General features: G+C 39.0%; 1 protein-coding gene across 4 annotated transcripts in view; it reads right to left on the bottom strand.

The window, feature by feature from the left end:
* ATP6V0A1 (ATPase H+ transporting V0 subunit a1) overlaps positions 1-18,069 on the bottom strand; it is a 33,410-nt gene that overhangs the window by 15,152 nt on the left and 189 nt on the right. For 2 of the 4 annotated variants that reach the window (XM_026117811.2, XM_026117812.2), the window contains exons 2-16: positions 17,820-17,898; positions 17,390-17,487; positions 16,711-16,839; positions 11,645-11,748; positions 10,645-10,771; positions 9,249-9,331; positions 8,406-8,499; positions 6,854-7,066; positions 5,997-6,147; positions 4,467-4,606; positions 3,525-3,682; positions 2,989-3,079; positions 2,102-2,220; positions 1,561-1,777; positions 825-932 (exon numbers count right to left, since the gene is read on the bottom strand). In XM_026117811.2, coding sequence (XP_025973596.1) covers positions 825-932; positions 1,561-1,777; positions 2,102-2,220; positions 2,989-3,079; positions 3,525-3,682; positions 4,467-4,606; positions 5,997-6,147; positions 6,854-7,066; positions 8,406-8,499; positions 9,249-9,331; positions 10,645-10,771; positions 11,645-11,748; positions 16,711-16,839; positions 17,390-17,487; positions 17,820-17,898 — 1,911 coding nt within the window. The remainder of the gene's footprint in view (positions 1-824; positions 933-1,560; positions 1,778-2,101; positions 2,221-2,988; positions 3,080-3,524; positions 3,683-4,466; positions 4,607-5,996; positions 6,148-6,853; positions 7,067-8,405; positions 8,500-9,248; positions 9,332-10,644; positions 10,772-11,644; positions 11,749-16,710; positions 16,840-17,389; positions 17,488-17,819; positions 17,899-18,069) is intronic. The other 2 variants (XM_026117813.2, XM_026117814.2) reach the window with 1 other exon arrangement.

Genomic DNA, 18,069 nt, shown 5'->3' with positions numbered 1-18,069 from the left:
GTTGCAGCCGCTGCTGCCTCTAGTGCCTGCTCGTTCGGGACTGTGCTGACTTGGGCCTCCACGGGTTGCCCTTCCTGATAGTGAATGGAAGAAAAGAAGGGGAGGAGGAAGAAAACAAAAAGAGAAAGGGAGACGAATGGAGGGGACATGGGAGGATGAAAGATGGTCAGAGAAGGGAGAGGGAGTGTCTTTAACTGAACTGTTCTTTGACTCACTTAACATCCTAAAAGCTGTCTGCCATACATGCAGGGAGAATTTTCAAGTATCCTCAGTGCACGTGTGCCAGGTACCTGTATTTTATTATAAAGATATTTTACAGTACAGTTGGAAACCTAGAGAGCATCCCAAGAGATAACCTCTCACATAATGACTGCATAAGTTTGAGGGTTTGGATTTTTTTTTTTTTTTTAAAAAAAAACATCCAAACTGTTTTAACAAAGATGGCTGATAAGTTTATCAGCCAATTAAACTTACATCTCTGCTTTTACATTGTCAACCTAGCAAAGTCACAGAAACGCATCCTGTAACCAGTAAGACTGTGTTCCTGAACCAGCTGACAATGCCTGAGCCAGATATATTGTTTTTATCATAACCATCATAGAGGTTTTTCTAAAGCAGATTTGATGCTGGATCCAGAACTGAGAAGCACGTAGGCAATACTTTGTCTCCTGTAAAACCCACTTGCCTTTATGCCTAGGGATATGCAAAGAGGTTTTACAGGTCACAATACAGTGTGAACCTGTATATCCAAGGTCAGGATGGAGAGCATAGCTTTTCAGCCATAATTAGTTTTAATATTCAAAATATAAGAGATAGTCACCCACCAAGTGCTTTCTCCTTAAATACTGATGGCGAAGGACCAGGGGTTTAGCTACCAGCATCCATGGCACACACAGTAATGCCACCACCACAAGGAAACACTGGAGGCCTTTCTGTAAAAGAAACAGTCTTAGATGATTTAGTGACAGTCTGTATTTAAAAAAGAAATTGCTAGCAAGAGGTCTTATGCAAGTAACACTGAACGACTGAATCCCCAGAGCATGCAGATGCTTCACAATTTTCTCTCTCTCTCCCTGGAACACTGACATGCACTGTACTTGATGCCTGCTTGCAGCTGTCCCATCTGACTGCACACTGCAAGCAATACTGCTACTGGTTTAGATTAGGGAAAATCCAAACAATTCTTCAGGGAATCGGAATTTGGCAGATGCCCAATAGTGCTGGGAGGAGATGACATTAATATTTTAGCTGAGCTCAGCGGCACCACATTGTAGATAAGGATGCAAGACAATATTCCTAATCACATTCCACTATTAAGCTGGATTCAAATGTTCTGGGGCCACAGGTGACTTACGTTCAAACTGATACAAATATCCTGTATAAGAATTATTCCTTCCATCTTCAACATTACATAGTGCCCTGCTTTGAAAGTGATGCCGTGTTTCCTCTATCACTAAGACAAATTGTTTCACGCTTGATTTTATGATTATTATAAGGTCAAAGAAAGTCTCTAATATCATGAAGCTTTTCTGATCTTATCATTCTAGCAAGAACACATACCTGCCCTTTATAAAGCATCTTGTTACTGGTATCACTATAGGAGAACAGAAACATGTTGATAAAATGTATTAAAAGGCTCGGTGCATCTTTTGACGTGTGAGCATCATAGGCTGTCCATTTGTAGAAAATGAGAATAACAAGGTATCCAAACAGTGACGACATGAAAATAATTTCCGGAATAAATCCAAGATATATATTCAATGGCTTCTTGAAATAGCTACAGAAGAAAATCAAGAGTTTAAAATTACATTTGGTTAGCATGAGACAGATGTAATGAAGACAAACTTTTAATGGGTATAAGAAAAAGTCTCTAGAACAAAACTGCAGGAGCTAAACATTTCAATAATAGCTGGGACTAAAATATAGTAACTACTTGACATGCATTATTATACGTAGGCAGACAGAAAAAAATGTATTACACTCTTCGACAAAAAGGTTAAAGCAGTTTCCAATAGACTCTTGCTTCTTAACTAATACACACAGTCCACCCAAAGAAGTCCCATTGCCCCACACCCCCAGAAAAATAAAGCAAAGCACTTACATATGGTTGAGAAGACTCAGTGTGACACCGAAGAGCATGTGGATAATGCCAAGAATCACAGACATTTTCATCTTAAACGAATTGAGGAAGGCCAGCTTATTGCTGGCAATATTCCAAATCTGTGAAAAAACAACACTGAATCAGCCAAACACCAAGTAAAAGGAAGACAGAAGCGAATGTAAGAGGTGTTTTTTTTTGTTTTTTTGTTTTTTTTTTAAAGATGCATTTGTCATATACATCTCTTTGGGAAATGAGCAGCCAACCTTTTAAGATAGGAATACTGTCTTACAATGACTGATCCCACCAATACTTTTAAGTTAGGGAAAAGTTGCAGGAAAAAAGCCAACTGGCCTGTAAACTTGACAAAAAAAACCTATGGTTACCCATTTAAATGAGCAATTAAACATAGTTCTAATTTTTTGCACTTGCTCTTTGATGCAAAACATGTGCGTTTTTTGTATCATATTTTATAAGCATAAAGAGCAGTGTTATTGATCCAACCAGCTAGGAAACGACAAGCTTACTTGAAAATTTACATTTCCAAGACTGACAAAAGAGATGCAACTTCTAAATTTCTCCAAGATAAAATGGTAACTCTAAAGTGTCTTGTAAGTCTCACGTCAGATTAGATTAAAATGCTGCAGGATAGAAAGAATGAACAGGAAGCCTTTTATGGTTCTGAGAGCAAGTCTCTCTATCCTGAATCCAGTGTCTCAATAGGAACCAGATTAATTTTATTACTCATGAGCATCTCCAACATCAGGTATACCAAGTTTGCTAAGGGGACAGATGGGGCGTGGAATTCTTTCATACTGAAGTGGGCAAGCACTTTTCCGTTTACACACAGGACATTCTTAAAAGACAGTAGAGGAAGGAAGAGTTCTTACTGGGTCAATGCCAAAGGGATAGGGTCCACCAAACACCCCTGGAATAGCAGGGTTCAGCTGGAGCAGAGGGGTAGTCTCAAGCAGTTGCTCTCTGTTTAGGTATAAGTAGATTATTCAAACATTAACACAATCAATTTTTACCTCTTTCTTTTAAAACTACTAGCAACCTTCTGTTGTGAGTGCAGGGAACATCTCAAATTGAGAAAGCTTTAAGCTTCCTATGTGGCCATAGAGATTTGCCAAATGAATAACAAACCTGTCTGACCTGTTATTCAGTGTCACAAGAAAAAAAAGATGCAGCGGTCAGGAATTTTGCTATGTCTGTGAGGAAAAAGGTGCTAAACGGCAACTTTAAAAGTTCTCTGAAAACAAGCTGGTTAGAAACTTAACAGATATCAGACTTCTTGATATCTACTTGAGGCTGAGCTCAGAAGTTTACGTTTTTTTTTTTTTTTCCTGAACTGGGAAGAAGATGTGTTAAGGTAAGTCACTCTTATCAGTGTCACTCTTTATCTAGTTACCAACTATTTACTCACGACCAATTGCTTTTTAAGAACATCGGCCGGACACTCCATGATGAACCAAACATATTGAGAGACTTGGAGAAGCAGTCATTATAGATGAGGCCCGTGTAAGTGGAGAACAGTCCCATTAGCAAAATGATGTATCGACCACTAAAAACGGTGTTGAACATCTAATAGGAAAAAAAAAACAAAGTCCATGAGAACAAGGTCTCTCAGAAAGATGGAACAGTCAAATCAGTCAGTTTCAAGATAAACAATATCAGCTATATGGACTAAAAGCATGAAGTCTCTATTTCCCCATGGCAGGGATTAGGGGTGCAGGAGGTAGAACTGCAAGGACAGAACCTGAATACACAGCATGAACAGCCAGTATGGCCATCCGTAGAGGATCTGGGTTGGGCTGAATAGGAAACAGTGCACTCCATACTCTGATGCAAACCCCCAGACAGCAGCATTAGTTTAGAACTAGGCAGAACAGACTGTTCGAGCTTTCTCCATGCTCTGTCAGTGTATCTTAACCCTGCATTACCCCCTATCAGCCTAAGCTCTGAGCAAGTAAGAGCAAATGGGAAGAATCTTTGGGGAGAGACATATTTTTATATATACACATATATACATACATATATATAATATATATAAAATAAATATAAATTAATTAGGGATTATGCAGTGACAGAACCCCTTTACGGTCCAACCAGGTTTGGACAGATAGGCTGTTGTAAATTAATCGCCCATTGATGTAATTGAGTAATTTCCTTCAAATGTCTGAAAGGAAAACCAAAAAGAACTCACTATTATTACGAAATGATGCTACTCCATCTGTGACCTACAGACTCGTCAGTCTGTGCTTCACAAATTCCAAATGTAAGGAGCAATGGCATTCTTGATTCAAGAAAGGGAAGATGTGAGTAACTCTGCTTTAAATGCAAAGCAGAGTATGACCTGTCTCTTTACCTCATTGTCACTTTTCTGTGACAGAATACGACTTTCCCTAAGTACCATCCAGACAGCAATCAGAGTCATCAGGATTCCATGGCCAAAGTCTCCAAACATCACAGCAAACAGAAACGGGAAGGTAATGATTGTGTATGGTGCTGTAAGAGAAGACAACACTCCTAGTGTACTGTATTTGAATAGCCCAGATTTACTTAAGTAAAATTTATGCAATTTAGCCACATAATTCCCAAGTTTGTCCCCTGCTTCTGAGTGGGATCAGCCTCCACCATAAAAGCCATCATCTTTTCTCCCAGTATTAGGGCCACAGCACTTTACTAGCTACTCTATTAATACTGAGGGAAATAGATTCTCCATGCTTAAAGATGTGGATCTCTATGCCTATAAAGCCCCCCTGCCAAGACCTATTGCAAGTGCTGACCTGCATTCTCCCCAGCACATCCACTTCTGCCAGAAGGCCAAAAAGGGCAGAAGGCAGTCACCAATCCTAGTAACTTAAGACTGAACATAAACAGAAAAAACACACACACACTCTCTTAAGAAACAACGGCAAGCGAGAAAGGATTGAAAAGGCACAGATCTCATTTATCTCAAGGACAGAAGCTTTTTCTTCCACTGTCCAGCTCAACTGTTTTCTAGGTTAGACTTCAAAGTTTCATCTCATGGTTTTAGTTCATCAGGTCTTGCAAGTTAATACATATAACCTCAGTGACTAGAGAGCCTATTTATCCCCCTCCATGAAAAAAGAGGGCAGTGAAACAGTCCACAAGGACATTCAGCAGCCTTTAGATACAGTTGATTATTAATGCCTATAGAATGACTAAGCTAGGTCTAACCTGAGATGGAGCAAGTCAGGCACTTGAGCATAAGGTGGCATTGCAAAGACTGACTACTCTAAAAAAGGTCTCCAAGCCTCAATATCTTTGATGCTGTTCAGAAAAAACTATATGCTGTCACCAAAGTTTGTAAGACTTTTTGCAGAAAATGTAAACTGTAAGAAGACAATAAACTCAGAACCAAGACAGCATTTGTAAAATCATGCAAACATTAAATTGTAGTAAGTGTAGCTTAGTCCTGGGAACCAAAATATAGATTTGCTCCAAAGTAACAGGGAACTGGTCATTGCACCCAATTAACCCAAATCTGAAAGTGTTACTGGTGGTCAGTATTTTTGTTGAACAGCATTACTTTATTCAGATATTTATGAAATCAAAACAATCCGTGCTAAAATGGTGTAGTGGGCTGCACTCAGACTCTCAGGCATCAAAACCCAGAACCAGTGTCTCACCCGAATCTGCTGGGGATCTCCACAAAGGGTGTCATTCAGCCATAAAAAGCCCGCTGCAGGAATACATTTCATAAAAAGTTCTCTGAAACTGAGCAAGTAGAACTTTGCTTCAAGCCAGTGATAAAGAAAGGTGCTAACTGCACTACCAGAAAATTTCATATGGGACAGACAATAAGGAGAAAAAAAAATGACTAAAACAAAAGCTATATAGATGTCTTGGACTTTGGTAAGTATGGATTTACCTGGATTTATCTCCCGGTAAGTTCCAATGCCGTAAGCATCAACTATGTTTTGAAAGCCAGAAGTAAACTTGTTAGTTTTGTTGTATGTTGGTGGGGTCTGATTGGTTTGCATCCTGTTTAAAATAGATGGGACAGTGGATCCACTGTGTTCCTGTTTACAGAAAAGCAGGATTAGAAAACCCACCCTTAGAGCAGTGGAGGACAGAATAAAAACTTACTTTCTTGTTAGCATTTGGAAAACTGAGCTTGCATTATTGTAGTCTGCTTGCATGAAGAAATATACCTGAGTAGCTGAGGAAGGTTTGCCAAGTTTCCACGATTCTCCATTTGATATAGGAGGAAAAAGACTCATAATAAGGCTGAGCATTCTCTGATTAGGACAGACATGCAAGCTCATACAAGATTTTTACTTATTAAACAGCAAATGAAAGAACTTTCAAGATACCCAACTCTATTATCTATCTGACTAAAGAGTGAACTTGGTAATGTCATGGATAGCTCCTTTTAATAAGTTCCACTATATATCCAAAGAGCAGGACTACAAAGCACAGCTAAGTTAATGATGTGTACCAAAGTACTCAAACACAGGAAAATTTCTTTCTAGTAAGTCATTCTCCTGAACTTGAAGGTTCAAGCAAGATATTTATAGCAAAGTAAGGCACACAACAGCAGACCTACAAGCCATGATTCCTGCAAACTAAATAAAACATCCTCTATGAGAACTGACTCAAACAGCCCAAAGGGATGGTTTTCAGAGACTCAGAGTTGGGAAAAATCAATTAATCCATGTTGTGTTTGCTGACAGTTGCTAGTCTGCTTGAACAGAAGCAGGCAGGAGCAGCAGAGCAATTACTCACAGTGCCTCTTCTGAGAGCAAACTGGATAGAATCAAGGTCAGCAACAGGACACCAGACTTCAGCAATCAGGCACTTCTGTGTCACATCAATGTTGCACAGATTCAGGGTATGGTAGATGGCCTTCATCTTGCGCACTTTGATGAACCAGACACGGATATTTTTAGCAGCTGCTTGCAGAACCCTTTGGCGATGATCTTCTGTTTGGTTCAGCACCTTTCATAGAGAGGTGGGACAAAGATCAAGCAAGGTCATTGGCCAGAACTTGCAGCATACAACAGTGCACAATGAAGTAGCGCTGCCCAACAAGACAAGCGTTACCAAGAGGATGGATGAAAGAACCCTCTTCCCTCACCGCATGCACAAGACTGCCACATGTTTGCAATACACACTTAAGTCTCCATATTAATTATTCTGCTAGAACAATTTAAGGCTTCTTTCCAGGTATACTTTTCAACTACTTTCCTCCTCCAACTCCAAGGTCAGTGGATATTTCAAACAATCTACTGTTCAGAGGTCAGAGAATACTTTTTCCATCCACCCTGGTTAAAAGGACAGAGAAGAGTTCTACATGTGAGGTGTACATTGCCTTAAGTGAACACAGATTACATTAAAAGATATTTGACTAAAGGGAAAAGAAGAAAATTTTTTTTGTTAAGGGTGATTTCCAACTGGAATGTGTCTAAACGCAGGCCAAGTCAGGTCCCCAGGCTGGAAAGTCTGAGACTCGAGTGGAAGTTAGAACATAGGGTAGAGCTATCACATGCAGTTTTGAGTTCTACTAGTCAAATTGCTTCTGCATTCTTGCCTACTTTGTAATTACTGAACAACTACACTACGCAACTTCCAGCTTGAGACAGGATCTGTATCAAATAAACGGTTCAGACTGAACCTTTTTCTGACTTCTAGTTCAAATCCCTTCAGTCAATTTTCCTGCATCATGACTTACTGCCTTTCCTTGAAGCAAGTATCAAATGTAGCAGAGCCGGTACCCAGTAGTTTTGTGTGCTAACTATGTTTTACCAACACTCAGGCTGCTGCACAAAGATTAGCTGTAAAGCAGAAACTCTTTAGGGCAGCACAACATGAAAATACAAAGACAGGCATGAAAAAAAACCCTCTAAGTTAATTAGTACTGTTATTTCAATCTGGAAATAAGTTTAAATATTTTTGAAGTTTTGGTAGAGGAAACAGGCATTTATAGTAGCAAGCTTTCAGAGTTGGAAACCTGCTATCTTCTTACACATGCACACTACCTCTCTGCTCCCTCGTATGCAATTCTGTATCAACTCTGTATTTATGTGTATATAATTAACTGCTCATCTCTCTGGAAAGTATCAAACCATTCCATGACCTTAAACCCTGCAAAGAAACTAAATAAACAGACAGTTTCTAAACATCCTTCTTGTACTATTGAGCTGTTGGTCTCAAGATAATTTGCTTAGCTGAAAATAGTCATCTAATAGAGTCAAAAATTCTCATTTTTTAATATGGCCCAAAGACAAATTCAAGTGTGCATGTGTGTGAAAAAAGACATTGAACTCATTTATTTTACCATCTGAAGATCATCAATCCTGGTATTGACGCCAGAAGCCATTTCCTTCCGCTCCTGTGGTGTTTCTGGGCAGGGGTAGAGGGAGGCACGGAATCTGAAAGACATGCAAACCACCTTAGCAACAGAGATGGAGAGAAGATAAATCAGTCAGGGAAACAGATGGCTGAGAGTGAACATAGAAACAAAGCAAGGAGCAGCTTAAGAGAAGCTCCTGATCAGCAATGACTGTAAAGCATGGTTTCCGTCTTTAAATCAAATGGGCACAGAAAAGTTTGCTTAAGGCCAAAATAGTAGCTGAATACTTCTTAAAAAAAACAGAGTCAAACTCTTGATGTTAAACCATTCATTCTTAAGAAAATGGAAGTGAAAGAAAATCCTCTCTCCCCTGTGCTGTTAGACTCTCAGTGGCACTGTTAGGAAGTTGATTAGCTATCCCAATTCAGGGTGCTGCTATCATGCCAATGCAGCTGCTCTCTGAAGTAATCAGCTGTTGATCTCCCCTGTGAGAATATTGTTGACATTTTGATAAAAGGTTCGTCTGAGAGTCAGTTTCAACACTTGAACTCAATTGCTTTTAGACATTCTATAACAAAGCAGTTACCTACTTTGAGCATTACAGGCTTGGGGAGCAGCTAATTTGGCTGCAAAACACGTTTCAGTTACTTATGGTATGCTATGTTTGCTGTCAAGATATCTACTCCTAATGTCATTGTGAAATAAGGAGGTAAAAAACATGAATGCCAAGTCATTTCAGTATGCATTTCAAATATTTGAGAGTGCCCTTTCATGGTTACTGTGCATAGCAAGATGTCCAGCTGCAAGACATTAAAGTAACTGTCATACCCTTCACAGATCTTCTTGACTCTATTTTTCAATTGGTCACCTTGGAAAAAGATGATAAACACAGACTTGTGCACATAATCCCCCTAGAACAGAAGAAAGTGCATTGTAATAGCTCAGCTATTTAGAAAAATTTAGCATTATAGCAATTTACAAAAGAAATCTGTTTTCCCTTCCTCTGAATCTGTTCATATAGAAGTCATATCTGCACAGTGAGTCAAGAATGGACTTTGAACCACTCACAAGGAACATAATGCTTTTAGCCTCAGTATTGAAGTTGCCTATTACACTTGTGTTTACTGAAGCAAATGTTCTAGGATATGTATTATCTAGTCTATGTAATACAATAAACAGGAAAATCTGAGAAAACGCTAAGTCTCCCAAACAGTTAGGATGCAACAAAATGTGGATCATCACGTACTGCAGTCAGCTCAGCTACATAATCAAGCAAGAAGCTAAAGAGCAAATGAAAATAAGATGAAATGAAGTTTAACAACTTTGATTCTCCAGGGAAGCCAACAGCACATTCTTTGTATAGCTGTTTTCATGTTGGTAGCTAGTTCCCCTTCCCTGTATTTGTTAACAAGTTACAGTTCTACCTTACTTAGGAAACCTTAGCATAAAGTTTCAAGAATAATTACATTAGGTGTAACCTCAATTTAAGGAAGTGTTGCACAATAAGGACAAAGTCTCTCCTTAGCAGACAGATAATTTAACAAGTCAACTACCAGCAGTTGGTGGAACAAGAGAACAAGTCAGCTTTATACAAGCAACAAAGTAGGAGTTGTTGAATTTTCACACTTCTATCTTTGTTCCAGGGCAGCCTATGGCCTTTCTTTTAATCCATTTAAAGCAAGAGCAATAGTTCCCAAAGTCTGCTGATTAGAAGCAACAGTAAAGAGGAAACAGAATGCAAAAACAGTATTTACCATTTATACTAGTAAAAAGTACCCCCAAAAGCTCATGTGGATGTTTAAATTAATGGTTAGTAAATTAAGAAAAAGAAGAGGTCCAAGTTCAGAGTAAATGGGCTACAGATGTTACATACAACTACTGTCCAAAAGAACCTGTCTTACAAGGGTGTTTGCGGCTTATTTAGAACTGCACACAGGAGTGGCACTTTATGTTTGTGCCTGAGAAGGAACTACGTCATGCTGCAGTCCAAATTCAGAGTTGCTTAACCCTTTCAACAGCAGCCATCACCCACCATGCTATTTTTGTCTTAATGAAACTGGAAACCATTAGTCACTGAAGCCTCAGATGCTGCAGATGGGTACTGTGAAGAGTAATACAAATGTTTCCCTGCATGGAGCCCATTAAAGGATGGAGGCTCAGACCTACAAGCAAAACCTTTTACTCATCTGAGACTTTTGCCTCTGTGAAAGATGGTTCCTTTTACCGTGACAGGATCCTCCAGGGGGTTTTCAATTTCTGCTTGACGCAGGAATACGTTGCCTCGGCACACTCGCCACAGCATGCGCTCAAACATAGGGATTCGCTCACGGTTGATCACGCCAGCCACAAACCTGTTAAGGGAACAGTATAAACATAAGCTCTGCGATGAAAAGCATACATAGGCTAGTACTCAAAACACTGATGCCTACTGGAGTTTAGCATCAGTCTGAAAGCTACAAAAATCTTGTTTTTAAATTAGTTCTTTAAGCAAAATAGACAGTCTTACAAATGGACAGAGATAAAAGCACAACAGAAACAATTGCATTAAACCAAAAGCTATGACTGTTTAACAGAATGAAACTGATTAATAACGCATACATATATATGCTTTGTATATATATAAATACATAAATAAATATATAAATAAAAAAAATCACCGATCAAAGGAGAAGCAAATACATTTAGAGATATAATTCCTATGCCTGCTACTGTTCATTTCAACAGGTCCCTGGTAAGTTACATGCCAAGGATTATAGCAGATAAGGCTGCCACAGACTACCACGTTTTAGGCATGGGCTTCAAGAGGACCTCACTGTTTCAAATCCCTGTGTCCAGATAAAGAACTACAGACATACAAAGATAGCCTGGAAGTAGCTAATAAGGAGGATATAGAACTATACAGATCATTTCAGAGTATTATGTACCTAGAACAGTCACCGGATTCAAATAAAGCTGTGAATGCTCAGATTGTCTGAAAAAGCACTAGGGAAAGTTTACAAGGAACAGACTAGGCACAACTTTTTGTGCAGAGAGAAACATCCGAAGCACGAACTGGAAACTTAATGCATGCAGGACAAGAATGGAGACCAACAGCCAGTGTTGGACCAGAAGTGCCAGCCTGGGAAGCTCCACAACAGTTGTGCTCCAAACAGTGTGGACTCTGCAGGCAGAACATTAGGCAGCAACCCAGACAAGTGCAAGACAGAAGTCTAAATTGTCATTACCCAAGTCGTAGTGGGGCACCTCTTCCCATCTCGCTTGGTTCCAAGAGTGATGAGGATTCCTCCAACAGGTCTGGATCCGCCATCTGCTGATGATGCAATTCAGCCTGAATTCACAAATCAATTAATATCTAATGAAACTAGTTAGTGGCATGCAGGGAACGAGGAACCAGGAGACAGTTGGGAAACGAGAGAAAAAAAAAAAGAAAAGAAAGAGAACACAGAATAGTGGAAAGAGAACACAGAATAGTGGAAAGAGAACACAGAATAGTGGAAAGAGAACACAGAATAGTGGAAAGAGAAATTAGGTGATAGAACAGAGAGAAAGAATCGCACAAGGAAGGAAAAAAACAACAGGAAAAGTGGAATGGCTCAGCAAAGCTTCCACAAAAGAAAGGACTGATGACTGCTGCAACAGAACATGGGGGTGGTGGGGTATATAAGTCTGAAGAAAGGCAGAATTCCAAAAAATTTATCTAATTTTAAAAACAAGTCATGTTCCCAAGAACCATTTTTTTTTAATGATGCAAAGCATATTGACAAACCTTACTCTCATTAGTCCCTGGAAAAATAAATAAATAAATAAAGGGACATGCAGATTCTCTCTTCCACTATGTGTCCATTTTTCGGCATACTAAATGCAACAGGCATTTCTAAGAGCTGCTTGGATATTATATTTGCCTGTGAAATAGTTCAGTAATCTGTTCTATACAGATAGGAAGGATGCTGCTCAGGTAAGTCTTCCACAGACAGCTCAGCTAGCCTTACAGCAATACTCGACTTCACAAGGTTGTAACCTTACAACCAGTTATGCAATACCTGCATACCCTGTATATGTCAGCCTTCTGCCACGCTTTGAAGCAAAGGCAATGCCTCATCCATTTTAGAAACGGGTGATGATAGCTTGATTGATTCAACTTTGTATCTACGCTGATGGGGCCAGTAGTTAGAGTCAATAACAAAACCTGAAAGTACTGGATGGTAATTGTCTTCCCTGGCTGTAAAAAGTACTCCCTCCAAGAAAAACATACAATACTTATAACTTAAGAACATTTTGTCTGATTAAATCCATTATTTTTTCCAGGTAATTAGCCATATTCACTTCACATGTTATTGCCAGACACATAAGATACATTGCTTAAGGCAATCTAGTGATTTTTTTTTTTTTTTTTAACCCCAGGCATTAAAATAGGATGTAGCTTATCTGTCATTCATTGCAACTAATTTATAGGCTAAAATTCTTAAATTCTTGGGAACATAGCTTGTAAGTGTCAGCACTTGAAGTCACAAAGGATGTTCATATCACATCCTCTTGTGTGCCATGCTCATACTCCATTCAGAAGCCTTTGTCATAGTTATTTCTACCTCTGCAGCTTATATAATGAAATGAGGAAAATTAAAGAGTTCCTTAGCACAAACAGAGGACCAAATTCTACCCCCTGTGGTACACAGTAGGTCTCCCCCATAGTGGCTGATACACTTGAAGGTAGAGTTTGACCCTAGAACATGTAAACTGTACACACACATGCACTGCAGTCTTGCAAACATATATGGCAAGTTTAACAACTCAGCCATAACTTCTCTATTCACACAATAATTGCCTAATAATTTTAGCAAAAAAGTCTCTAAACCATTTTACTTGCATGTCAAAGGAAAGTATTTACCATAGGCAAGGACAGCTTTTGCAAGGCTGACATCAAATGCAGCTCAATTGCTTGTCCACACACAATTGATTCAGCTTACAGATGTTACAAAAGTAATGGATCTCTAATTTACTTTAGAAAGTCAGCATGGAGAAGTTCTGATACTTTCAATTTTTAGCCAACTTGTTACAATACCCAATAAGCTGAATTAAAATTTTGTTTCATAAAGAACGCAACCAAAATAAGCAAGTTTCCTATCTCAAAATGAAACATACAGATCAAACACTCTAGCCATTATTTGATATCAAGATTTCAGGACATTGAAAGACAATGAGAAAAAGGTAATATTTTAAGAGGCTTGTATTGTATTTATCAGTAGTCAAGACACTCTCTGTGATAATTTTTTGTGGGGTGTGCATTAGACTAGTTGAAGCTCACCCTGTTTTCACCAGATTTTAACATAAAACATAAAACCAAAAGGATGACACATGTGAAAAGTTTTGCTCTGCCTCACTTGAGAAAGTAATTCTTATAAATGTTTAGTATTATTCCTGACCCTTCTGGGGCTGTGTGTTCTTTATTCGGGACAGTGTATAAAACAAAGAAAAGTCCTGCAAGGGGGGTTGGAATTACAAAATAAAACAGCTTAAAGAAAAGAATCAGACTAGTTTTACAAAACATGCACTCACATATACAAGAATTTATTCCATAAAAAGAAGCTAAGTTCTTTAAAATATTCTCTAAACTCCTTTGATTTGGTGATGGTGACCTTTTTAGAAGGGGAACAGGATAGCAACACTGGTTCTGGAAGGATCAATTACATCAGTATTATAAGATTTATCAGAAACAAACAACTGAGAGACTATGAGGAAATGAAAGAGCTATCCAGCTACAATGCAGATAGACAAGTGTCTGCTCAATCTAGAAATTTACTTTGAATAAGAGTTTTTACCAGCAATAAGTGAAATATTAAGTTATTGCAAAGTTCTTTACCACATCAGGGTTGGTTGGGCCTGGAAAAAAACAAGCATTCACGTGACACTACAGAAATTATTAAATATTTTTAAATTGCTGATTGTTCATGCAGATCAGCACCTTTAATTTCAAGACCCCCAAATATCTGTCATTTTCCCTACCCTTGCTTAGCCAGGAAATCAAATACTACACAGCAGGAAGGCAGTAGTTCTGCTCTACAATGGTTCTGGATTGCTACACACAATGCATACAATTCAAGCCCCTTCCAGTTCATAGAAACAAAACAAATTCCATTTTCACAGGAACTAAAAGGGATTTGCTTCACCATCTAATTTATTAATCCAGAAACCAGAAGGAAATGACAGATGCAAAACAAACAGAAAAAAGCAGATGGTGAGAAGAGTTAAGAGGAAAGAGAGACAAGGGACTGCATGCCATTAACCATTACTTTTCCAGTCTTCTTTTACGCTCACAGTCTAGGATGCTTATGGCAAAACTTTCAGAGAAATCTCTCCAGCTCATACTGCTCTTCATAAGCAAAGACAAGAAGACTGAGAAAAGGATCATAATCATCAACATGGTATGTTGAGACAAGAAATGGCTACTTTGACTAGAATGGTCATAAAAAGAACAAGTGAAAAAATGCCACCATTCCCCCTCCCCCACTGCACAAACTCCTGTAAGCATAGCAAATGCCACACACAAAGTAGTTTGAGTAGTAAGCCATTTCTTGTGCAATTTATTACTATGAACAGCACAATCTTAATTACAGGTTACTAAAGTCTTCAAGTGTTGAAAGTACTGTGCAAACGACAGCATGAAGAAATGAAGCACACAATACTTAGGGACAACAGCTAGACTGCATAAGGCTCAAAAGTCCCGGACTAGTCAGGATCTCTTATGCAGAGCTGTTTACAGTGTGAAGTAAAGTGGTTCTACAGTTTTAACACTTTTGTTGAATTTCACACATCAGGAGTTCAGTTTGCTTTTACATACAGCAGTATTTGGGAAAGATTTGGGTTTACAATTAGAGAAAAGAGTTATCAAACAAGAGCAGTATCATATATAAATTTTCTCCGGCCAGAATGGTAAACTCATTCAAGTCTTATATGAGTTGCCCTTATGTGGGTGAATTGATGTAACTGTTTCAGAAGAAAATGGATTTTGACCTTTAAATTTAGTATGTTAATACTGTACTTGAAGAAAAGCAGCAGCTAGTTCTCGCCAGCGAGGACAGCAACTAAGAAAAAGCAGATAGCACTAGCTGCACTTGGTTTTACTCAGTGTTCAGTTAGAACAGACAGGCAGCGGCACCCTAATGCAGCTAAGTGATAGATTATCAGGTTATTGCTGTTTGTCCAGAGAGACCCAGCAACTTGTAAGCAGTCATTCAACACTTGAAGATAAGTTATTTGTAATGAAACCAAACCCATTACCAATCACTCTAGCAATATCTATGCTAGCAGCAACTAAGACTCATGTTGGCACGGGAACAACCTCAGTGCTTCAACAGGCAGCAGCATCTTGTGCCAAAAAAAGGACTGTTAGATAAATGGTCTGAAGCTTGCAGGAGCCCTCCTCTACTTGATTAAAGTCTTTGTAAATATCAGAAGCCAAATCCATTAAGAACTCTTTGATCAAATCCTTGGATTGGAGGGAATTGGTCACATACTGGGCAAAAATACGTCCTTCCCCTTCTAAAAAACATGCAGTGAAGTTTTCTCTAAGAGCTTCTAGAATTTGAAATTCTTAAGCTTTAAGATGAGGGATTAAGTTTCTTCTCCCGTGCAGGCTCTATGCCACTGTATCAGGAATGGCATCAGAGAAGCTATTTTCAGGTTGAGAGAAAAAATTCACAACACTCCTGCCATTTACTGGCCTATTCGATATTGGATAAAATGTTTGAAGATTTTGAATGGCAAACTTGCTCCAGAACTTACCTGAGAACTTCAAGGTTGACCAAAGGCTCAGTAAAACCAAAGAAGTCCATTAACTCCAATGGTCTTTGTATCATGACTATAACGAGTTACCTCCATTTAACAGTTCAAAGACTGAGGAGAAATTGATTGTAACGTCTGTGTGTAAGTGAGGTATGACTCTGTTTATGTGCATACATACCAGAAAAACACTTATCCGTTGAAGAAAGGGCCCACTGTAGCACCGAATTTTTGGTCTGTTGACATGCTTTAAGAACTACTAGTGCCTTATTTATTTTGCACAGTTTTCAGAGAAACCACTGATTAATTAAAAAAAAAGGTCACAAGATGTAAATCATGGGTAGCTATGTGTACTGCATGAAAATGGAAAATAATTTAAGAAGCTTTCTTAAACAAAGTACAAAAGTGACCCTGCAATCCAAAATAGCAACTAAAAATGCATTTGAGAATAAAAATGGCAATTTGTGGGAGAAGAACCGTCTGCCTAAGTGCTAATCCATCCCGGTATTCTGACCTCATCAAAGAATTGCTGAGTTTTGCGCAGTATAAATTTTAACTCCGTCAGCTCCAAGAAATTTCTCTTCAGAGCTTCCTGGTTTGTGTTGATTTCTTTAAGCTCATTTTCAATTTTCTCAAAGTTTGCCTGCAAGACGGGAAAAGGAGAAGGGGAGGGGAAACAACTTGAAATAATTCTGTAAATAAGTGCTATTAAATCTATTAGAACAATATACTAGGCAAGATGCTTCACAATCACGTGCAGTTTGCACACAATCGTGGATGCTATCTTTAGTCTGCTATGGCGCAGACATCTCAGTCTGTCTCATTATCTTCAGGCAGCTTTAAATATTCCATGCTCAGCTAATCTTTCATAGACAGCATTTATATAGAGTATTCTTCAAAATCACTAAAATCCTGAATAAACTTTAACACAGACCCACCATAAATCATGCAGCTCCAACAATTTGAGGGGAATTTCACCCATTTAAATGGGTCAAAGTCAGGCTTTCACTTCTAAAAGTATTTGGATAAAGGAGCAGTTAAAACAATGTTTATGTAAATTAGATCAGCTAGCATTTCGAGTAACAACTGGGGACTATAACTAATGGATCTTTACCACTAAAAGCTACAGTTATTAATTTCCCCTGTTTTCATCTAGAATCAAATACTATTTGAGTCTTAATACACATAATTACCTCCAAGTCAATCATGTCACGGGGAAAAGGTACCTCTGGGTTTTCACCAGTGTCCATGATGGGAATATTTGCCTTTTTAATCTCCTTCTCAACAAACCCTGGAGAGATAACACAGTTATGCTCAATACTAACCAAAGATACTTCAACATCAAATTATCTCCATCTTAACCTCCATCTAGCCTGATCAGAAGCTGTGAATTCTTTCACCTTCAATTCCAAGGCAGCCTTACTGGGTTAAAAATTATCCTTCAACCAGGAAATGAATCCTTGGAGGCAGTCTGACTGACACAAGGTAGAAAAGTAGCCTTCATTTCTCCAGCCAGCACTTTGCTTTTTAACAGTGGGTTACACTGGTAACACACAGGTTCAGCCTGCGCTAATTTCTTCTGTAAAAGCTATGGACTTAGAAGCATACCAGAGAGCGACATACTTAGCTTTCGGTCCATTTCTTCACACCTCCTGACTTCATTAACAAATTTACGTTGGAACACGTTCACATCCGGGTTCAGCTGCGAACAGAAACACATCTCCTCAGCAACGTCCAAGCGTGACGGGCCGCCAGGAGCTGCCCTGGCTCCGCGGGGCCCCAACTGCCCCGGAGCTGAACGAGCAGGCGCCGCTGCGGCCCTTCAGCTTTTCACTGCCGGCCCAGCCACGGCGATGCCGCGAACAACGGAGGC

Source organism: Dromaius novaehollandiae, chromosome 22, assembly GCF_036370855.1.
Source record: "Dromaius novaehollandiae isolate bDroNov1 chromosome 22, bDroNov1.hap1, whole genome shotgun sequence".
NCBI lineage: Eukaryota > Metazoa > Chordata > Aves > Casuariiformes > Dromaiidae > Dromaius > Dromaius novaehollandiae.
Note: the sequence above shows the minus strand (reverse complement) of the source record. Positions and strands in the feature narration are given on the sequence as shown.